Here is a 24,459-nt window from a genome sequence, read left to right as displayed (position 1 = left end):
TTTGTTCTTCTCTTTGCCGTACGCTCGCTTAAGTGTTCGGTTTTGCCCCTTTTTGACTAACGTGATAATTATTCCTTACTCCTTGGATTTCTTGTATCTGTTTAGGGAATTGGACTTTGAAGGTCAAAAAGCTTTCCCTATTTTTTTCCCCCTCTCCTTTTCTTTTTGATTGAGGGCCCCTTATTTTTTAGGAAAGCAATTCCCAGTACTGATTAGTTTATATGCCTTTTCTGTGTGAACTTTAGAAGAGAGGCCCGATTCTGCAGAAAACCAGCTCTGACCACCTAGATCCTTAGTGATTTCTGAATAGATTGATTAGATTGATTAAAATTACAGTAGTAGTGTTAATTAGCCATATTTGAGGGGAAAAATATGTTGTGCTTTGTATCATCAAGCCTATACTCCAAATGCCTTGGCAAAAACAGATAGGCAGCTAAACCAACATAAGAGGATGAGTCATGCAAATGTTTGGCAAAATCATAGCAAAGCTATGTGCCACTATTTATTTTCAAATGTTATGCATGTCGGAGTCTCATCTTAACATAAATCATTCAGTCTTGCTAGTACTGATGAATAAGACCTTTTTTCAAATTTCATTGGTTTTTTTCCAACATTTATATGTAGATCTGACCAAATTCCAAGTTCTTAAAACAAAGGAACAATGCAATATCTATCCCCAACTCAAAGCCTTGTTTTGTATATACTGAAGTAGTTTTTTTTTTTTTGAAGCAGAGCTTAGACTTGAAATGTCTTTGTAGAGAGGCAGTATCCTTTATGGTTTTTACAAAGCTCAAAGTAACAGCAGCACTGATGTTTTCTCCAGGTGTGACTTATATTGTTAGAAGTGCTTCAGTATCCCTGACCAAGTCAGCCTGTCTTCAGTCTTGGTTCCTCTTGTTTGTGGCAGATAGCTCAGGGAACGAAGCTGAGCTAAACGCATTTAAGTGACTTCGAAGGGCACGTTCCCATCAGTTGGCATTCAGACCCTCTGTTGACACAAAAAGAAATTTTGCTTTTGGAGAGAGGTCAGTGTGACAGCTCTGACAACATAAAACTGTGATATGCTGCTGCTGCATGATTTTTCCTCAGCGATAGAAAGATTTAATTGAAATACCTGCGTCCTACATGCGTTCACGTTGCTCGGTGTGCTTGTCAGGATGAGGACTCAGCGACGATTTTCCTGCTTGGGTGCTTACTGAGCTTTACGTGTCCTGTCTTCTTTTGAACGCTATCTCCCTCCTCCCGCTATATGGCAGCGGGTGTTTTCAGCATCCAAAATATAACAGTATGAGGCTGAGCTTAGCACGATCGGTGGTGCGACGTACGCGGAGAGGGCGTCCTGCACCTCCAGAGCTCCTTGCTCTCCTCTCCTGCCCCCACTTGCATCTGGGATAAACCATAAGGCTTGTCTATTATGTGTTTTCTGGCTTTTGCTTTTAGGAGGTGGGACGGAAATAGTAATGCTCTATAATATGGTGGAAGAAGAGGTGTTTCTTTGCCTGAGTGGGGGGGTTTCTTTGATGTGATGAGCTGTGTAATCATTATTGGAAAAAAATGCAACACCCTGAGCTCCGCATAGGGATGCGTTTATACATTTGCATAATAAATAGATACATATGCCCATCCCAGACACTTCTGTTTTCTGTTGCAATTTGTTGTGTACTAAATTGATTTTTCTTGCTTCTTTTTCTTGCAAATTCTCTCATTAAACTAAACAGTCTGAGAGGAATAGCCATTAAACACTCATTCCTTATTAATTAAGTGGTTTAAAATCTAGGCCTTTGAACAACTTCCCTAATTAATTGTGTAAAGCTAGATGCAAAGTTAACAGGGAATGAAAGAGTATTACTTTAGGGAAGCACTATACAATAAACTAGAAAGCCCTTTGTCAAGCAATGCAGAAGCCCTAAGACATTCACATTCTTATAGGCCTCTGAACACAAAAGGAGGTGAAAAAGTCTCTCTCCAGCAGGGGTTGTGATGGGAATTATACCTGTCACGCTCATGTCCCGATTGCAAATGTCTGTGATAGCAGGTGATCTCAGAGTTATTAAATGCTGTTATTATTTCCATGTCTGTTACACAGCTACTTGCATCCTGTCCCATTCTGCCTTCATCTGCTCCTCATCCTCACCCCCCTCCTTCCTATGCTCCAGCCCCTCCGTGGCACAGGGTGAACAAAGAGACCAGCTGGACCCGCTTAGCAGTGGCTCTTCAGGTCAAAAGGACATTTATGAGTCTATTATTTAGACTGATCTTCCTGAGATGAGACACAGAACCTCACTAAATTACAGTTTTTTTTGTTATTGAACATACTTTTCTTATGTAGGTACTTCAGCTAAAGAGGTTAACTTTCCTGAGTACCTCACTACCAGCTGCATTTTCTGCTCCTTCCGCCATTGTTGTAGCTCTCCTCTTACCCTTCTCCAGCGTTTTCAACAGTTCCTTTTAGAAATGTGAACAAAAAGCCCCTCTGGCAGCTTGGGGTTTGGCTTTTCATGCAGCCAGATATTTGGCTTGCCCTCTCGTCGCAGCTTCTCCGTTGTGGAGGTCGTGTTGCGCTGGGTATTTTCCGTTACACGTCTCCTGCACTGCCACGGTGGCCAGCATCCATTTCCATTTTCCATCTCCATTTTTTTTAAAGAATCTTCTGCACTTGAGATTTTGCAGTTTTAAAGTCCATGTTACACTACTGATTGATAAGTGAGCGCTTCCCAATGTTATTGACTACATCACTTTTTTTTATATTAGTACAAATGTTATTAATGACCACTTTCATCTTCTTCTAAGTGCTAGCTGTACAGTAGCACTGAACTAACAAACGATACTGACATTTAACTTTATGCTTTAAGATCTATCAGTTATCTAATTTTAATCCATTTACTATGAGCTCTGTTGGGTTCTTTTCAGTTAGAGCATTTTATGGAAGGAAATCAAATGATACCATATTTTCGTACGTTAGCACAGCTGATTTTACAAACAGAGTTGTTCTTTCCTGGTAAGACAATGTCAAGTTTGTTTGAGAAGAGCCTGATTTCCATACAGCCATGTACCCTGGGAATAAGCATGCTCCTAATTCTTTACTGATCATATCCTATTTTTTGATACTGCATTGTTAGCTTTTTCCCAAAGCACCTGCAGCATCCCACGGGCTCTGCCCTGGTCTCACCTTAGTAAGTATACAAAGCCACTGGGGGAACTGATGAGGCAAAACACTGTGATTACATCAGTACACAGAAGGCTCAGATCCAAGTTAGATATATATGAAGAATATATTTTTTCCTGCGTTTAACTGAGATCAGACGTTTTTCAAAGATTTGCTGGTTCTGAAATTGGGCAAGGAGAAAATGATGCTCCTGGAAACGGTAGAAATATTTTGAAGAATTCGATTTGATCAGAATTCATCTTTAAACACCCCTCTCTCAAGGGAATCCAATGTAGTAAAGTTGTCTCTTACCTTCAGGATCCTCCCTGGACCTCTCTCTTTTTTCTCGCCTTCCTAATGCTTTTATACCCTGGGAATGTAAAAGACACTTCCATCAACAGTATGCCTGGCACTTTCCATTCACCAACTGAAAGCTTCTGTAACTAGAAATGAAGCGGCATGACATGAAATGCCTTATGACAGAACAAAGCAATCCATCAGTTTATAAGATGGATTTTATTTTATGATCACCTGCAGTAGCAAGGGACGGGACTGAATGCCCCCAAAAGACTTTCCAGTCCTATATGCTATGATTAGAAACACAGGAAACTGCAAATATACAGTTTCTGTAATCGAGTTTCTGCAATGATTCTTTATTGAACTCAAAAGTCGGTGCAAGACCTATTGTCCCAATAATCAAAAGCTTGGCTATTTCCAGAACAACATCTTGCAACAGCTGCAGTCCACCAGAGCAGGGAAACAGCAGATGAAACTTTGTAGGACATCTAGGGTCGCCAAATGCACTTCTTTGCAGTTACAAGTGCCATGTTATAAATCCTTTTCATTAATATATGGCCACAGAAGACAAAACTGGACTGTAGAATTAATTCCTATATGCAGTAAAGATGACCACAGAACCAGCTGCATCCAGAATTTACTGCAGAATCGTGGTCTTTCAGTCCGACTTCTCTTTTTTTTCGTCCATGCCCCCATTTACTTTCACAAAATAAGCTTTGAAGTCTGTTTGGGTTTGGATGCTTTGAGGAGGGTGGGTGAGAAAGAGAGAGTGTTCCTGGCCATCTCCGGGTAACACACTAGCAGACAGATGCAGGCTAGTCCCTTGGTGGTTATGTGCCAAGAAGTGGGGATGCATGAAACAGATCAGCACTGGGTGAGATTCCCAGGTGGTACCACTCAGTGTAGCTTCTTTGGGTAGCCTTTCTAGGAAAATAAATTGTTTTTCACCTCTTGAAGATTTGAGCCAAGGACTGAAGCAGTATAAAGACTGTGAAATAAATAACCCCCATATAATCACTGGTTTAGTTTCAGAGTTTAACTCAAACCAGTCTCATTAGGAGGTCAGCCTTTTATTCTTATGTTTTTCTTTGGCAGCTATCTCTTAACAGACAAAATTGAATGCTTGCATTTCTGAAGCTGCTTTAATTAAAGAGAAATGACTATTTTGTTGCCATTCCCCCCCAAAAGTAATATTAAAAAAAAAAAGAAATCCAGTGTGAGGCAGTGCAATCAACCCTCTCCAGCATGTCAGTGTGAAAACTGCTTGAATAATTCAGTAGACTTGAGTGTTGCTAGCAGATCAGCTGTCAGTGCACCAGGAATTGTGAGGAAGGACAGAAAACTCCCACCCAATCACTTCTTTTTCTCTTCTTTCCTAGCAAACGGGCATTCCTGTCTCTTAGCTAACAGATGCTGCAGTTGCCACCCAGAAGTGAAGCTCAGATGTGCCACGCAGGTAGCACAAACTGTAAGATTTCTCCTCAGGCAATGCTATTTTACTTAAAAACCACTAAAAACCAAAAACCAAAAAACCACTCACCAAACACCTGCCTCCAGAAGCCACAGGTAACTTTTCCTCCTTCCTGATGAGCAGCTGGTGCTTTCTGTGGATGAGGCTGGCTGCAGGTGCCGATGGGGTGCAGATCAGTTCGGCGGCAGGTGCTGCTGTCTTGCAAGCCGGTATAAAAGCCCAGTGTTTCCCTGGCAGGCCTGTGTGCATGAGTTTTGGTGGGGAAAATATGCTGCAGAGGGCTAAGCATGGGACCTGAGTAAGATTTCTAATCCTGCTCTTGAGACTGAAGAGGTCTGTGTGGTGTTAAGGTGTTCTGATCCAGTTTCCCAGTTTTAAAATGTGCCAGTTTTTAGCTAAAGCTTGAAATGTTGAGTATTGCAGGGATTTGCTCTTTCTGCAGAACGCCAGGGCACTGTGCTGTAGCTAGCGTCTGTAACACGTGCTACAACAGAGTCATTCCCCCACACACCTAAATTTGCCTTTTGGGGATCTTATAAAGCAAATAGCTAATGCTTGCAAAGTGTGCATGCCAATGCTTTGAAGACTGAGGAAAGCCAAAGCAAAAACTCATGCTTTATAATGTAGAGAGAGAAAACAGCCCTTTTCCATGTGAAAATTGCCTTGGAAATACAAATGAGTTACCAGTTAATTTTTAGGAAATACATATTCATAGAGTTCCCCAAGTTTCCTTTCACACAGTGCCCCAGAGGTGTAGTTTGGGCTGTAGGAAACTGGCAGCAGTTTCAGAACCGTGTTTAGATATCAGTTCATACCATTATGTCCTGATGGTGCTGGGAGTCCGGCAAGCACCCTTAGACCCTCCGCTTGGCTTTGCTGAGCAGCTGGTAGGGAAATGATAGTATTTCAGAGCTAGCATGCAAAGGAGCCAAGGCTCAGCCTGCAGACAGGTATCTACCCAGGGTCAGGATGGCTTGGAAATAAATTTGATAAAGGAAAGGAAAAGTAAGCAGAGAACCCAAGGTGTTCCTTCTCTTTGGAAGGATGTGTTAAAACTGGTAGTATTTTGGATAAGCATCTAGTGAAGCTTGGGTATGACTGATGGGCACTGTTATATCAAGTCCTTTCCTTTGTTAATGCACCAAAATCATTGACTGAAATTAAAGAGAGGTTTAGAACCCACGTTCCAATATGGACTTGGAATATTCCTAAATTTGGGACAGAAAATTGTAATAGATTTGGTTTACACTGCTAAGCAGATAGCTGGTGTATGCCAAATTTGGGATTGCGAAGAACTGCATGGTTTATAGAACCCCTTGACTCCCAAATAAGTCTTCACCACTAGTGTTTTGGTATCAGCCAAATCTATATTATGTATAAATTGCTTTGGGATCCTTGGGGTGAAAGGCTTTAGGTAAGTATAAGCTATTGTGTAGTGTAACTATTTTTGAAGCGCTGATTACTAGGCCACAGTTTTTATTTCTGTGGTGGGGGACTGTGATTTTATCATAGAGATATGGCAGCTTTGGAATTGGAGAAGAAATATGTTCTGAGACTTTGATTTATGTTTTTCTTTTCTCCTCTTTGAAGATAAATAGGAGGTCAAGAAGAAGAACATGAATGTTTAGTGAATGTGCTCATGTGGTGTAACTTATCTTTGAGACTGAAACAGCAGGTTTATAGACTGGTTAAGCAAGCTCCAATTTCTCTGTTCTTACAGCTGTTGGAATCACTTCTGACAAATCACGCACTTAAATAAAAACGTACTTGTGGAATGGTTTAGAAAAGATGCTGCCATCAAAATAATGGCTAGATTTTTAGGTATTTAGAGGAGCTAGTGTCCTTTATTTGTGAATACAGGACAACTATTTCACATTTATCACGGAAGTTATAAGTGAGTACAATGAACTTGCATTTGAAGCCGTCAGCATCACAATAAGCACATACTTTACTATATCACCAAAGCTGAGAACAGGCTGCTATATTTTCTGGGCTTAGCTATTAAAAGATTGCACGGTTGCTGGAGAACACATAATGGCGTGTAGGACTTGGTCGTTCCCAGACAAATCCCTCCGCACCATCTGAGTGCCCCAGGTTCTCGGTATCTCTCTAGAATTCACTAAAAGCTTCTCGGCCCAGAGGAGAGAAGAGACAGCTCTAATCTCACACCTAGCTCCTTGGTTATTTTAGGCATTGCAACACTGACTGTAATTTCCACTGCAATAGGCCACAGTTCATTGCAATGCACAGGAGTGGGGAACCCGCACTGGTTTTCCCTGCAGTGCTTTACTTTTTTTTTTTAAACTGGGCTACAGAAAGAATGCTAAAGTATAAAGAAATGATTTATATGCATCTTTAAGTGATATTTGAATGAGCATCTGGCAGCAATGCTGGGTCTTATTAGCAAGGTAGCATTTTCTAACTAGTCAAGCGTGATAGTTGAGGTCACTGAAATGCACTGTGGTGCGTGTGTGAAGGTATCTTGGTGTACGGCCATGAGTTGTGAACATCTCATTGTAATTCTAACAATAGGAAATAAAAATGCTCTCAGTGATTTTGGGCAGCTGAAACTTTCACAGCTTGTCAGCTGAAGCACAGCTGCTACCGTGGTGGCTGGATCACGTGAGCTTGTGACTGACACACTCGTGATTAAAAAGAAAGATACGGAGATGTCAAATGTTTTCCTATTGACAAGGCATTACCAGTCTGAAGAGACTGAGAAACATTGCACGTAGTGAAGAAGAAGAGTCTCTTCCAAGAACCAGCCCAACAGCAGCATTTACAGCTGCAAGCACAAGCTGCAAAGGGCATAGCATGGAAAAGTCCAGTCCTGGATCCCAGCTCCACCCTAATCTTCATAACCTGATGGCAAGGATTACTTCTAAGATGTAGGTTTTATTACCTACCTAATTATTGCGCTTTGAGTAAGCTCTTCCTCCTAATTTCTATTCTTTGTCTATTGCCAGCTTTGTCATTGCAGCTGTTTATGATTTTTCCTCATTAGTGCTTTCCTTGCACCATGTCTCTTTTTCCTTTACTGGAGCAATGATTAGAGATTTAAACCATACAGAACCCTTATTTTACCAGGTAGGTTCCCTCTCAGATATCAGCACTGCCAGAAGGACTGCCGGCAGCTTGCACGAGGCTCGTGCTGTTTTCAGGTCGCTTTGCCTTGCCCCAGAGCTGGGGACACAAAGCAATAAACCCTCAGGGCAGCTTTGTTCCCCCGGCTGGGAAAGCTGAGCCCCATTCCTGCGAGAAGTGTTGTTTGCTACCCCATCTTTCAGCCCTTTTAATTAAAATGCGGGCTTCTGTCCCGACGGGGAAACACGTATACAAAGTATGCCCAACCAATACGTTAATACTGTGAGGCTGGAGAAGAGTGAGACAGAAGATGAATCACGCATCTGCTGTTTTGTACATGTGGTGATGAATTAAAGCCTTCTCTAGCACTCAGAGTCTTGTAAAAACACTTTAAAAGTGAGGTGACAGGAATACCTGTCTCATAGGTGGAAGAGACTTTGACTTGGCTTAAAGGGTGAGAAAAGCATCTTTTCACTTCCGATGGTAACCACTCCCTGTAGCTCCTTTCCCAAGCGATGTTTCAGGGAACGTACCCGTATCTTGCATCTGTACAAAGCCCCTCATGCTAGATGTTGCAAGATTTACCCTGAGTGAAGGAAGGGAGACTCTTGCTCCACTATGCGGTAACGCTCCAGTATAATGTTGGGAATAATTATAGTGTCAGTATTGTTCTTCTAAAGTTTTCTTTCTCATGCCCACAGGTGATAGCATGACTCTAAAATTTCTCTTAAGCGTATATTAACCCACACAGATGAAGGAAGAGCGTCTGTAGTAGCCAATTTGCTTTTTTTTTTTCTGCTGTTGTCACTGCATTTTTCTGTTTTTGTTTAATTTGAAAAACATCTTTATTTCTTGCAGCCTCTGAGAGCTAACATAAAAAATATTCCTCCTCCACTTCAGTCTCCATAGCTACAAATGATTAATTAAAACTCCAAATCCTTTATAGATGTGTGCTTTTTTTTTTTTTTTCCCCCCCTAACTTTACTGCCAGCTGATTTTAGGATGCTCCCTTGAGATACGAACAGCTCAGGGTAAAACTTCTCAACCAGATCCAATGACTCGGAGCTAACCTGCTTGTTCAAGCCAGGTGCAAAAAGACTTGTGGGGTAACTTCCCGTTGAGGGGACTAACAATTTGATCAGATCGTGGTTTCCCGTTGCAAGAAGCTTGGCAAAGCCTTGGCAAGTTTGCATGGCTGTCTACACGGGGTGTTAAGGCTTGGGAAGCTGGACTGATCCTCAGGGGGCAAATTGTGCTTGGTTATAATGTTTCTGAAGTTTAACTGCTGGCTGGGGCCTGATCTTTAAAGGGGAGGCTGCCTCGGAGTGGTTTGTTACATATACTGAAAATAAGGGAGTACGTGCTGCTTAGACAATATATCTGGTCTTGCTTGACATTTCATTCAAACAGGTGTCCTAATCTGCAATCCAGCACCTCTAGACTGTGGATTTTGGATATAGACTCGACTCAGAAATCTGAGGCTCAGGCCTACCTTCAGCCAGCGAGAACGTCCCTGGAAGATTAGAGGTGGACAAGATGCAGAAATAATGTTCTTCCAGACTAAGTATGCTGCATGGGTTTCAGTGTTCTCCACGACAAGCAAGTTTTTCATGCTTAAAGAAGCATAAATTTGTACAGAAAGACCCTTACGTGACGCCTGCTATGTCTCCGGTATTTTGTGATAGCTCCTGAGTGCTGTGCAACGAGAACAGGAATATTGCTGTGCTCAAAATTAAGGAGACTGCTAGCTAGGCATTCCTGTATGTCTTCAGGTGTGCAAAAATGTTACTCACTTTATAATTCTCCAGTGGTAGATATATTGAATCCTGTTAGCAGTGTGAGTAATAGTTATGCATGAAATTAAATCAACTTCTCAGATCATTCAGGTTTATCTTTTTCTTTTTATAATGCAACGGCTCCCACAGATAGAAGGCTAAATGAATGAGAAAATTCTTTGCTAAAACAGTAAGATGGAGCTTAGTGCCCCTGGGGTTTTCAGTGGGCTTCGTGTGAGATCAAAGCAAAAGAATTTGTTCTTCTTTGCTGAAGTTCCTCATGTATCTGTCCGTCTAATATATGCATCTGTCTAATTTTTTTTCTTTCTCTTACCCTTTTTCAGTATTTTCCAGCTAGTTTGTGCATGGTGTGTGGCTGGTACATCCACACTGAGCAGGGTGCAGTTTTGGCCTCTGCCTTTAAGGAACAACCACAATGTCGATATGCCATCAAAACGTAACACTCTTGTGGTTTTTTTTGTGCATCAGCATGCTAGGGCAAATTAATATAGTTTGGCCATCATTTTTTTTTCCGTATTCTTAAATAGTATTGCCTATTACTCTGAAGCCTTGTTCGAAGATGAGAAGGACCAAAAGCTTTTCTCATTCCCTGCTCAAGTCTGGGAATAGACTTGCACAAAGCGGACTTAACGGGATCCTCCAGATGCTCTCTGCTTCCACCGCTGCTTGGCAATTCATCCAAATTCATTCAGCGACCCTTAAGAGACCTGCTAAGTGCCGTGCTGCTACGTGGTGTTCATAAAGTCACCCACTTTCTGCTTCGGTTTTTGCAGGCAATGCGCATCGCCGGTTAGTTCGTTCATACACAGAGCTTTTTCTCTTGCATCTGTTCATGGTTTTCTGCCTCAAAAACTGCTTGCTGCTTCTTCCCCAGTAACAGCACAGTTGTTCCCAGTCTGTTTTTCCTTTCCATCAGTTCTGGCGACGCGTGCCCTGTACTGAGTCACGGATCCGTAGGTGTTGCCAATCACATTTTCATGACATCACATGTTCACAGGCAAAACCCAGTCAGGACACTTCACTGTTACTGTGACGTGGAGGATGTCTTCCTCTTCTGGCTGTAACTTAATACTGTCCACCTTCATCTTTACAGAGAATTGACTAAAGGAATCATTGTACATGTATCAGTATTTTAGCACACCTGTCATTCCTAAAAAGAGGTACAAACATTTCACCTAAATATTTCTTGTTAAAATAAATGAATAACAATAGAAAGTAATCATAACAGGTTCATCTGCATACCTCTATAGATGTTGCCTTCTGGACAAATTGGGACGTCTATGGGTACTGCTGGCCTTTTTGTCGACAGCCGTTTAGGGCAGCAGGAAAGAAAGGGAGAGTCTTGTGGAGCCTGCTGCAAGAGAGGACGTGCCACGTCGTCTCACTTAAGCCTGATGTTGATGCAAAACCAGCCTGTTCTGCACAAAAAACTCTTAAGAAGATGGCAAGCTCGCAGTGGTCCAGCACTAGTCTCCCTTGTGGCGTGAAAAACGTCTTGGTCCATAAACGGAAAGGGCTGTAAGCCGCTTAGGAAGCAGCGCGAGGCAGAAAGTGAACCCGCTCGTGCCGATAGTTGCCAGCGCGTGCGAGCGCAAAATCAGGCCCTGGCTGTGCAGAACAGCAGTAGAAGTAAAATAGTATGTGCTTGCATACAAACACAAGACAGCAAGTAGCTACAGAAAACATCTTTTCATGAAGTACGTGCAAGCACCAGTAGACATTTTATTTTTTTATTTCTTAGGACAGCAATTACACAATTTAATTCAGGAGGTCTAACTTGAAAAATAAAGCATTTTGGTGGTCTTTTTGTTAAGAAAGCACATAAGACTTGAGGGGAAAAAACAAAAAGCGAGAGGCAGGGAAATGTCTGGCCAGGGAACTGTAGCAGGAGTTACTAACAGTAGGTTACTGCAGGACCTGAATAGTGATCAGGGGCTGCCGGGAACGCCACCTCTGACAGCAGGGCTGGTGCTGTCAGAGCTGCCTAGCGTGAGCAGGGAGTTGCTTTTCCTTTAAGCTTGCTGGAGAGTTATATCACTTTGCCTGGCTAATCATATTGATTTCTTAATCGTTTTAAATATTTCAGGAAGGAGGCTCGTCCGGCGTGCCGACGGGCGGCTCCGACTCGAGCAGGTACCACCTGCGCTCCTGCAATATGCAACAGAGGCATCTGCTCACGGATTTAATATTCTCCAACATCTTTTGGTAATCTCGCTGCTATTTAATTGCACCCTAAAGGCAGTGAAACGTTTGAAAACCTCCTCGCTGGGCTGACGCGGATACTTGCATGAGCAGCCGGCATCCAAGGCGCATCCAAGAGCTGCGTTTTGATGAGCAGCCGGTCACCAAAGAGCGTTACACACGACAGGGGATTGCCGGCCGCAGAGGGGAAACCGAGGGATGGCGGGGAATGATGTCCCTGGGAAGGAATCGACGGAGCCCTCTCTAGGGGGTTTCCATCAGCCTTGTGTGGAATCCCCCTCTATTGATCCTAATTGTTCCTGATATTTTTTATAATGATCAACGATGCACTTATAGTGTCATTAGCACCCCTAAGCACCCTTGTTAGCTTCATACTGTAATTAGGTTACCTCTAGTAAGAGCAGGATGTTAATCAGCAAAATGTGTACTTTCTAGGAACAGATAAATTAAAAATTGTGGAAGTTCATTTAAAAACAACACCAGGAAATTATTGATCTTCTCTCTGTCTTTGGCAGCTTTTTGCCCAAGCTGCTTTCTTTTTATTATTATAAGGAAGAGTTTTATGTGTTAGCTTAAAGGTGTTTTTGATGGCTTGCATAGAAGGTCAGCCACTGCAAAGCATAAAATCAAGCATAGAAACTTTACACAAAGTTCTCACAGGAGCTTGTAAAAATCCACGGATACCTAGTTCAACTGAAAATATCGGTAGTTCATTCTTTTGGCTTAAAGTAGTTCCTATGTGAAGTTGTTCAACATAAATATATTTCAAGATAAAGAAGAAAATGTGTGTCTTTGAATCCTCCAGGGCGTGTCTGCTTACTTCAGCTCTTGGTGCCTGATAACTCCAAAGCACCCATGAACTGGCATTTTCTGTTCAGAATGAACGTTTGGGTACGAGTGCTAGCATGGGGAAAGTCAAATTCTTAACTTTTTTTCCAAATAGCAGTTTAGTCCATTCCTCTCTCTTCCACCCCCTCAATAGCAAATTGAGAACCTTTGAGCCAAATCGTAAGTCTCATTTTTCTGTGAGGTTTTTTTTTCCATCTGGATCCATTAGGTTTCCATCCTGCCTGGGTGTGAGGAAGGGAGGTGAAAGAGCACTGCTGAGCCCCTGATATGCTTGCTAAATGCTTTTTTTATTGCTCAAAATCCAATAAATCCGATGAGGTGAAGGAGGCTAACGCGAGCGAGCCCCGCGGGCGGGCGGCCAGCCCCGGTGCTGCTCTGTGCGGGGGCCGAGCACCCCACGGGAGGCACCCAGGTCATCCAGGTGGGGATCCCATTCGAGACGATGCTTTTCTGCACATTTTCCTGCTTTCTCTTTAGGAGTCTGGCAGCGTTTAGCTGTATTGCGGAGGATGCTAGGCTTGTGGGCAGTTTGTACCGAGGGCTTATTCCTATGTCGGGGCTCCTCAGCATTTTTTTGCACGGTCCTCGGTCTAGCTGAGCCTTTTCCTACCCAGTTAAATCTCTTTTGCCTTCTTGCAGCAGTGTTTGACTTTGAGTTTCAGTTAAGATGTGTAACGTGGATTTTGACTTTGAGGTATTGATGGCTATTTGACTGTACTGCTTTGCACAGTAGAGCGAATTCGTAGCCTTTTCTCTTCTATTTGTCTTTCCTTGCAATGTGAAGCTTACCCTAAATTCCTGCTACCAGGCCTGGCTGTTACACCCCGATGCAAGCGCTTTCTGGCAGGTGCTTGGAAGAGATGGATGTCTACCATGTGTCTCCTTGTGCTGTTGAAATCACTATCTGAAGTCTTTTACAAAACTTTCTTGTTTTCTTTGCAGAGTTGCATCCCTATATTTTGGACATGTGCTTTGTACAGTCTGCTGAACTTCCTTTAAAAAAACGAGAGAGAGAGAGAGAGAGGGAGAGAGGGAGAGAACCAGAGAATGAGAACCTAGGGCCTGAATTTTTAAAAGCTATTTTATTTTCAAGCAATAACTTCCTGTGCTGGGAGTGTAGCTTTTGGTATGGCATCCAGTAGTGCTCAGCAGCCTCCCTCTGGAAAAAGCAGATGCTTTGAAGATATCTGAAGCTGCAGTCTCGTGCACTAAGAGACACCTAATCAGCAATTTCTCTGCAAGATTTGTGCCATGGTTGCTGGCTGTCGTCTGTCCTTTTTCCTTCTTCGCTCCATCCTGAACCTAGTGCACTTGCCCACGCAGTGATTTCCCTCCCTCCGCCCCAAGATATCCCAGGAATGCCTTGCTGGGAGGTGTCTCTAAGATAATATTTAAGATATCATTATGTGTTTGTAATATATGTATATGTATGTGTATACATATATATACGTGTGGGTGTGCGTGGGTGTGTGTGTATATATATATACACAAATATATATATATATCACAGAATCACAGAATCGTTTAGGTTGGAAGGGACCTCTGGAGATCATCTAGTCCAACCTCCCTGCTCAAGCAGGGTCACCTAGAGCGTATTGCCCAGGATTGCCAGGATATCTATCTATCTATCTATCTATCTATCTATCTATTGCCAGGATATATATATATATATATATATATATATATATATATATATATATATATATATATAAAATTACGTCTTGCTTGTTCATATCGGCCTGGGCTGATGGCATTCAGCTCACAGAACTTGCCAAGTGTTATCCCCAAACCGGCCGTACCGACACCCGCTCCGGGGCAGCCCCGCGGCCGCAGCCTTTTACGTGTTTCTGGCAAGCCCCCCTTTCGGACCGTGCCACCAACAAAACCCACGCACACAAGTTATTAGCTGGAAACGCAGCCCAGGCTGCGTCGCGCCCGGTCCTTGCAGACCCACGCGGGTCGCGGGTGGCGCGGGGCGGGTTAGGGCTGCGCGCGCTCGCCGCACGCGTGTGCGTGTCCCGCCCGCGGCACGCCATGCGGCAAAGCGGCCGATAAGGCAGCGGGGTGCGCGGGAGGGGGGAGGGGGACGCCGAAAACAAACCAAAAGAGGGTTAAAAAGAAAGAAAAGGCGGGGGGGGGGGGGTGCCGCCGCAGCGCGCTGCGAGGCGGAGCCGCCCGCGCTGCGCGGGGCCGGCGGGGAGGGACGGGACGGGACGGGGCGGGCGGAGCGGCGGGCGGCAGCGCCGCGGGGTGCGGAGCCGCGCGGAGGCGCCCGGAGCCGCGGCCGCACCGCGCCGGCCCGGGAGCGCCCCGCGGGCGGCGGAAACATGAACCAGACGGCGACCGTGTCCCACCACGTCCCGTGCCAGCCGCCCGCGGCCACCAAGGTAGGGCGCTGCTGCCGGGGCCGCCCGCGCTCCGCCGGCGCAAGGTGCTCGGCGCTGCGCGGAGAAGGCGGGCGGCGGGGCCGGGGGCGCCGCGCGCCGCGCAGGGCAGCGCGCTGCCGGGGCGGGGGGTTGCAAGCTCGTGGTGGCCCGGCGCTGGTTTGCCTTTTGCGATTTAGCCCTCACGGTGGTTGTCCAGCCGGAACGGCTGAAAACATGAGGAGGTCGCGTCGGGGGCTGTGTTGTTCCCACGCGCGGGAGATGCGCGTGGTGCCGCGGGGCAGCTCGTGTGATGCTGTGGGAACTTGTCCGCTCGCTCCTTCATTGCCTTGTCCCCCGGCCTCTGACAAAACCCTGCCGTTTCATCGAGCAACAGCTGCCTCAGCTCTAGCTGAGGTACCGGTCCCTGTAATGATCAAATGTAATCCCTAAACAGATTTGTATTCACTAGGAAGTATCTCTGTAGAAGTAAGCACTTTTTCCTGAAATAACATAATAATGCAGTCAGTGTCCCTCTATTTGATTTTCCATTCTTAGTTCTGAAAATACAACGGAAAGAGATTTTACACTGGGTATTTTGTTTCACAAAATAACATGAAAGCCGAAAAGTTCACTTTGGTGTTTTGCTGTGGTACGTGATGCAGAGACACGCAGTGCTGAGCTCCTGGGACTTCTCTCCGTTAAAAGAAAAAGTTGGAGGGGTTGTTTTCTGCATGTTTTTATTTTCAAAAGAAATAGGTGGACTGCACACCGTGTTAGCAAATTGTCAATTAGGATTTATACAATTAACTGCTGGAAATAAAAATCATGACTTAGAGCTGAGACAGGAGGGGATAAAAGGTATAAATCTTCTGTTAAAGCTGTCATTTTTTATAGGCTGCATTGCAATTCCCAGCGTACCGTCCGTAATGCACAGCGTCGCTATGCTTGGGGATGAGGTGGGGACTGACCTGCGGCTCTTAACGACCGGTCGTGCCGTGGATAACGATATCCATCCGACCATAAACAGCCAGTTATTTCATGCTCAGATGTGCAAGGTCATAGGAAGTGATGAATTGCAATTGCCCTGGCCCACTTCAACGAGTCAGCATATATAATATTAAACCACATAAAACCATTTCATCCTTCGCAGCTCTATCTCAGAAAATACTGGGAAGCAGAGGCAGTGTGGTGCTTGCTCAGGGAAGTATTCCTCTGTTACAGCTAGTACAGCTGATGCTAATTTTTCACTGACAGCGACGTTTATTAAATTTGACTGGACTTCTAAGCCAAAACAACAACAACAACAAACGTCAATATGCCATTAAAAAAAGAGGCCCAGACAAGTCAATAGTCTTCAAGAAGAGAGAATATGATTCAGAGCCTTCTAGACATGGGTCCATTATACATCCAACATAGTAATACTGATGCCATTAGAAAACTGTCTCATTTTTCTAATCTTAATTTTATGTGTCAGGTGTAAAACGTACTTTATAAATAGTTTCAAGTGCTTCCACGCTACGCAGATGGATCCATCATAAAGTATCTATGACATTAGACAGGTAGTAATTGCCCTGTGGTAATGAGGAACAAATATTGAAAACTATTTCTAAAATGCACCATTAGTGACCAGTTAAATATAAGTTGCATATTAACCCTATCTTGCCAAGAAGCATTGTTAATTCCAACAATTATGAAAGTGCCAAAAATCAAAGTTACAGAAAAGCTTTACACCTGCTGTAAGGATATCTATGTAAGCCAGTCTTTCTTCTTTTTTTTAATTATTCTGTACATTTCTCTCCAATACGTAGACCCATTACATCTCAGCTCCTCTGTCTTACGCTTAATATAATGTTACTTCACAGTGCTTAGGTGAAGTATTTTTGTGTAAGTTTTGTGTTTGCTCTGAAACATAGTATAAACCATGTAGCAACAAGTGGAGCAGTCCACTTGTCTGGTAAATTGTATCTTGAAACTTTACCACTGACACTGTTCCTGCTCTGATGAGATGTTGCGAGGCGCCTTTGTGTCCTCGCTCTTGCAACGGACCACGGACGCTCCCTGAAAAACTGATTTACTTGTTCTTTAACAGTCTCGTAACAGAAATGAATAAAAGGAATAATGGAGGGAAAGTGTTTGACAGAAGGACGAGTACACATGGGAATAATGAGCAAAGCAGTCCCCAGGCCAAGGAAGCCATGGAGTTGGACTGAAATCTGTGGGACGTTCGAGAGGTAGTCACCGGTGACGTTGCAGGCCAAAGAGGAGGTGCCGGACAAATGACCAGTAGGACTTCGTCAGATGAAAACTTGCTCTAAATATGAGCCTAGCGGCTCTGATTCCTATCTGAAGTCACTTTGCTACTTTAGGGAGTCTGATGCTTGTACTTGGGGGCATCTCACCCCTCCCCGGATCCTCCCTTGTTGGGAAGAAGGTGCTGCATCTACATACAGCGCCTGGAGATTTGCTTGCGTTACCCTAAACAGTTTCAGTGAGGCAGAAACATGTTGCCATAGGAAGTCTAATTTTGCAGGGAAAAAAAAAAGCCCAAAGATACCAAACCCCTTGAATAAAATGCAAAATCTTCTTATAAAGCTGTCTTTTAGCTCTAAGCCTTTTTACAGCGTTTCTGAAGGGACTGCAGATCTTACCACCTTGCTAGCAGTACTGTGAATAATGATCTTTCACTGTGAGATCTGTAACAAAAACTTTTACGGTCTATCTGTGAATGCTAAATACTTACCTTGTTTCCGTATCATTACAACCTTGACTTCAGAAGCCCCCCCCCCCCCCCCCCCCCCGGGCAATGAACCTGTTTTCATTCTTTACCCTCTTGACTCATCTTGTCAACGCTGCAAGTAAATTAGATCTTCTAGGAGAATCCTTCTGCTGTTGTGCACTTTTATGTTGTACTAATAGCCAAACGATTTTTTTTTTTTGCCACAGAGAAAAGGTCTGTTAAGGAATTGTTTGCCTTTCTGGAGAAAAAAAAAAAGACAAAGAAAAGAATTATCTTGGCAGGCCAAGGTCTACCTTTATAAATTCTTTGAAACCAAAAATTTGTGCAGAAATTACAGGTACTCCAAAACAGAAATACGCTAACGTCTTGCTGTTTACAGAGTCAGGACTACAACTTGCACTTAAAAAAGGAAGGAGTTAAGCTAATGTTTCTGTGCTTTTCCACATTGTTTAATAATAAAGCATTCTCTGCCAGATCATTACTCTTTGTCTTTATCAACCCAATATTGATCTGACTATGAGCTGGATCATGGACAGGGTTACTAATTGGCATTTCAGAAGCACATAATTACTGTGTAATACAATATGTATGTTATACCCTTTTACTCTACTCGTCCTTCTTCCCTGTCGTCCTTTCGTTTTTATTTATTTATTAGCTTTTAGATTGTGAACTGTAAAGGGCGAGTGCAGATATGTCTTTTAACAAAAATTCTGCAACAAATGTTACTAACAAGTATTAGGAATTATGACATTTGACACTTATTTTAGCAGTCTTTTAACACACACTCATTGATGAATGGTGGTTTACTAGTAGTCTTCTTACCTACAGTTAGGTTGAGGAGCACATATTTAAAGGAGTTTCTCTGTATTCCTAATGGACTTACCTGTGTGTATGCAGCAACTAAGACTTTTATACCAAAACTGCACCTTAGCAGCAAACATGTGCCTGCTCCTGCAAAATGCTATACATGCACCTCCTGCCAGAGAAAGAGAGGTACTAACATGTAGCTGTTCCTACTAATAAAGGCCGCTTGGTAATATTTTGCAAGTTTACACTACAGGTATATTGTATGTTTCAACGCTTAGAGAATGTGCACAGAACAGACTTTGTGCATATATGGGAATAATTCAAATCTATCAGCTATTTGGGAAAAAAAAATCCCTTAACATGAGAACAGCATTTCTGAACTCCATCAAAACCAGGTTGCTGACAGATAATCTGAGTGAACGTTCAATTATGAAGTATCCAGGATAATATCCAACAAGAGTCACAAGTAATACAGGATTAGGTCGTTATTGGGAATGCAGCCTGTGGCGGCATAACGGCGCAAAAAGAAAAATTTAATGCGTTTAAAACTCATAGGTCTGCATGCTATTTTTCTCTCCATGTTTAAGGCTTTAGGTGGTTGGAGCATTTCCATGCCAGGTGGACACATATTTGTACCGCGCCGCGAGGAGCCGCGGTTCCTGCTGGAGCACCGCGCAGCGGTGCCGGTCGGGTGGAGGAGGCAAGTGGCTCACGTGGGCGGCAGGGCACTGGCGAGGAAACGTCCATCTCCAAATAGAGGTCAAGAAGAAAGATAATACTTTTATTTTTGTAAATGCTAAGCAGATGTACAGTGCCACTGTGTTATCTTATTCCTCAGAAGGGATCTGAAGGAGCATAGTGAGCAATTAGGGGACACTAAGTGATTATAGGAGTAGTCAAAGAGCCTGGAGCATGCTAGAGATGCCTCGAATTGTCTTCCCTGAAAGCATTTTGGGCTCTTTTGCATCCTTATCATGTGCAATTGCTTTTCTACCATTCTGGTAAATTATTTTTTGTCAAGTTTGGGTTGAACAGAGTTGCTGGTGTGTTTCATTTGTATTTTGTGGAACAAAAATACAGCCATGCGCACATATGTATGCGGCGAGCAGGCTTTCCAGTATAGTCACGTACTGCAGACCTCTGGAAATTTGAAGAATTAACTGCAACCTTTAAATCTTTCACATATTTCCACACATTTTACTTCCCTGTATTGTTTTAGTCTCCCTGTCAACAAGCTGTGCTAGCAGAGAAGAACCAGTGCTGTCTCCTTTTAAAAAGCCCCTTTCAACATAATGGGAAGAAGCACAGTTTCAAATAAAAAGCTGAAGGAATGAAACAAACATTTGAAATACTTACATTTTCCCCTCCCAATCTATTAAAAAGCAATTGCTCTATGTCAAAGGTAACATCAGGATCAGTTCTATTTTAGATCACTTTTGATTGGTACCTGTTGGAAGAAAAACAAATCATTAAAATGTAATACTAGTGGAAAATGGAAAATAGGGGCAAAAAGAGGAAGATATGCTATTAAATGTTGGTAAGGAATAGTACCGTGTCAGCACGGTTGTGACCTGTAGTCCACAGCATGTTCCAGCTGCAATTGCCCAGCAAACTCTTCAGCCAACACAGACGTGAGCGGAGTCGTTCCTGACTAGGGGAATGTGGTTTCACTGCCTGCCCTTAACTTGCCGATGGGTTACATTTGTTGGCTGTTCCCTGCGCATACAAATTGTTAATATACTTTCAAAACCTTCCATTCCTAATATCATGCTCTTTTCATAAAAGCTTACAAAGCAATCAGCAAAAAAACCTAAAATGTTTGATACCTCCATATATTTAAGTGTATATACTGCTTCTGTGCTATAGATTTTATGTATCTAGATATAGACACAAACACACACTCACACCAGCATATTCTGATACATTTGCAGTTTATAACTTTCCTTTTAATGATAGTGCTAAGTTTAGACAAGCCAGTTACTTTAAAGCTAATATACACAAATATGCATGAACATTATGATAAATTATATTTAGTAATAGGTTAGTACTTTCCTGGGTTGTAATCATATAAGAGTTTTCCTACTGCAAATCATTACTTTAAGAAATATGACGTTAACTTTGTTTCTCTTTGAACTAAAGATATGGGTCTGTGAATGTTAGATAACACTTTCCTGAAAGGATACCTCATCATGAGGAATTTAATCTTTCTCAGCCTTTAATCCAAAACTGTTTTATTAAACACATTTAAAGAGAGTTTTGCGCTTATTTTGTTTCTTAGTTCATACTGAAACATACTATGGAAAGACTTGCATATGATCCACCAACTAAAAATTGTTCCAGAAATTAATTAGAAACATTCCTGTTTAAAGATTTTTATCTTTCTTCTTTAAAACTCTCTTCAAGAGTTTTATAATTGTTAAATTACGCAGCCTCCGGGTTAGTGATTCTGCTGTGTTAATTGTTTCATAGTTTTTTGGATCAGTGGCTTTGACTCCTCATGGATGTTGACAGCACTCAGTGTTACTGGCACTACGCGCCAGGATCAAAGAGGCATCTTATGTACTTACAGATTATCCTTTATAATGCCTATGAATGAGGTACCTGATACTAGCAGAATGCCTCCAGGGCTTTTTATTTCAAAGAGAGAGAGTTAGACATACACATTTGTTACACGGCGAATGAGGAGAGTTAAGAATGATTCACGATATGCCCCGACCCAAGGTGCGTAACAAAAGGCAGCACCTAGAATCCAGTTCATCTGCTTGACTATTACCAGGGCTCTCTTCATCTAAGAGATGAAGTTAATGCAAGTGCAGCAGACCAGAGCATGAGCCAGCTCATCTTCACGCTGATGTATAAAATAGTCTGAGTAAATTGTTTTTTCTCTGTTCACAAAAGGAGCACAAGCTCATGTTGTGAACATCTAACGCTATGAAAAAGGCACCTTGCCCCTCTTTTAGGAATGCCAGAGCAGAGAAGGTGCTGGCATAATTGCAGGTCCTTAAGGGAAGTGGACTAGAGCTGCAGGAGGTTTAAAGTCAGCGATGCTGGTGTGCAGCTGTTGACCTCTTCCCAGAGGACACGTCAGAGAAACTGGCTGAAATTTTAGTTTGGAAAGAGGGAGACTGGAACTGAATAAATCTGTGCATCCACAGCACAGAGACGGCTGTTGAATTTGAGTGTGTGAATGGCATTACCCAGGGCGAAGGTACAGAGGGAAGAGGAACGGGAGGGTGAGCCCCATGACAATTTTACAGAAAGTGGAGAAGGAATAGAGACGATCATCTGAAGGACACGCCGCGGAGGCGATTAGCAGCTTGACAGGATGGTAGGAGAGAGCAGAGGCATTGGACTCAAGGGAAAAAGGGATTTCAAAGAATGTGACTTACTGTCAGAGGCAATTGGCAAGTCAAAAAAGATGAGGATGGAGTATTGTATCTTAGCTTCAGCTAAGGAAATATTACTAGAGATATTGGCTGTTAGATTAAATTACATTGTTAGATTTGTTTCTGGCCAGTCACACTAAAATCGCTGTACAAAGTCTCAGCCTTAAAGAGAAGCTGCGAGGCAGAGTAACTTTCTTCCATTACTAGATGGTGGAGGTGATACTCGGAGTTATCTCAACATGGCCCAAACTTTCTAGTTAACCAACAGCAAGGTTTCTGTAAGTTTTCTGAATCATAGAGTAGGTTTCATCTATCTACATAACTGGAATGCAGTTGACTTACATCAAGCCAAATTTTCAGGACAGTATTTCTTTCTTGATTGCACTCTAACAAAGCAAAAAAGCCTCAGGAAGGTCAGTGGAGACTTTGGAAACAGTACTGTTGCAAGGGCCTACGGGAAGAGGGAGGAGGGAGTCAGACAGTGACCCTGAGCAATGTGTTCTGCGAGGTGCATGGCAAAAGGCAGATGGAGAAGTAGCCGAAGGAGTATCAAAGGCGGATTATTTTAAAGAGAGTATGCTTATGTTACGAATGTCTCTAAGATGTTAAGGAATGAAAAAGGGAGAATATGGCAGTAGGAACAAGGAAGATGAAGAGACAGGATGGGTTAGGTTTAGAGGAGTACATCTACCTTTGAAACAGAAGACAATGTTGTAGAAAGGTGACCACAGACTTTATGATATATTTTACTATTTTCTCTTTGGAAAGAAATCGGCAAGATCTCAAGAAAGGAGGTGAAAACTGAAGGAAGGAAAGATCTGAGTGAAGCAAAGGTGGTCAAGATTGTAATGATGGAGTCCAGCAAGCTGAAGTAGAGGTATCCATTTAAGACAGCACAGCAGAACTGATCTGTCTGATCGATGGGGATCCACCACAGACGTTCCTGTGTTCGAGAGCAGTGGCAAGGAAGCGGTAAAACCACACTGGTTGGCAAGAATCAGACTTGGAGATGAGGAGAAAGGGGAGAATGAATAATTGTACATAGGAAGGCAGCAAGGAGGAGAAAGCTGAGGATAAACGTAACATTTTCATTGCTGGCAATCACAGAAATGATGAATAATAGTGTGAAAGATGCTTAACGGCACAGCTGAGAAGGATGGTCAGAGAAGAGCATCTCAGGAACATAGTGCGTGAACGTCGAGTGATTGGTGTCTTTGGTGAGGGGAAGAGCAGAGTGGGGAGTGTAGCTGGGTGGGATTGCTGCAGAAGACGTGAGGTTGAAGTGTCAGTTGTGCAGCGATACATGCTGCAGGCATCATGGGCATACAGGAGACTGCAAAGAGAGGAGGAGGGCAAGCTGGGGCTTAAAATCGGAAAGACAAAGAGAGCGAGCCCTATGTGAGTCCTAAATTTGTGCTGGTAGCAGGGTAACAGAGGTTGAGGTGGAGAGAGATTGTAAGGAACAGATAGAAGTGTTGATGGAAAGGAAAGACGTGACTCTCCTGGGATGAATCTGCTGGAATTTGCCTTATTGTAGCAATGCAAAATCTGAGCGAGGAGGAGCTTGCTTCCTATGTCATATAGGGAGGAAGGTTAAATACTGGAGCACATGAAGAGCTGCTTAGAGCAGGTTGGCCCTGACAGCCACGTTGTTTCACCATCCTCATGTACTTGATGTGAGCAAATGGCTCTCACCCGGCTGCAGTGGCATCCGGGCCGGTCTGTGAGTAGGTGGAAGAGAAAATGTCTCATCACATGAGTGGCTTCCTCCATCTCCTCTGGGAGGAAAGGGGGCAGATTGCCTTCTGATTTATAAGATTTGTATTAGAACAAACATGTCTTCTGGCTCTAAGTACGTTTAGGCTGCAGATGAGAAGGAAGTTTCCAAATATCGGAAGATGAAGTTTCTGGACCAATCAATAAGGGGAGGAAATCTAGAAAAACACAGTACTAGTCACAACTAGGTCCCTTGATTTGTGCACTAACACAGGAACAGCAGTAGTAACAAAAAAAGAGTCAAAACCATATGTTTGTTAGAAGAGTTATGGCAATAATTGCACAGCTTTCCCCCCCCCCCCCCTTTAAAAATGTTTCGTCAGCCTACAAAGATTGTTTTGGCAGTCTTCACTGAAGTTTGGCTACTTGTGCAGTAGTTGAAGGCAAGGACAGTATGTAGGTGCTAAATTCTTAATCTCCTCAAAATTATAACTTATTAAAACTTGTATATTGATGTAGCTTATGAAAGTTAGTATTCCAATAATAGCAGTAAACCTATTATCTCTTGTAAAGCCTGAGAAACATTTGCCTGTAAAAGATGTC

General features: G+C 43.1%; 1 protein-coding gene across 1 annotated transcript in view; it reads left to right on the top strand.

Moving 5' to 3' along the window:
• Positions 1 to 15,126: 15,126 nt before the first annotated feature.
• Positions 15,127 to 24,459, top strand: part of DPP10 (dipeptidyl peptidase like 10) — a 552,866-nt gene continuing 543,533 nt past the window's right edge. The window contains exon 1 of the mRNA XM_068949175.1: positions 15,127 to 15,231. Within this exon, the coding sequence (XP_068805276.1) occupies positions 15,172 to 15,231 (60 nt within the window). The 5' untranslated portion in view covers positions 15,127 to 15,171. The remainder of the gene's footprint in view (positions 15,232 to 24,459) is intronic.

The sequence above is a fragment of the Struthio camelus genome, chromosome 6 (genome assembly GCF_040807025.1).
Source record: "Struthio camelus isolate bStrCam1 chromosome 6, bStrCam1.hap1, whole genome shotgun sequence".
NCBI classification, from domain to species: Eukaryota; Metazoa; Chordata; class Aves; order Struthioniformes; family Struthionidae; genus Struthio; species Struthio camelus.
Note: the sequence above shows the minus strand (reverse complement) of the source record. Positions and strands in the feature narration are given on the sequence as shown.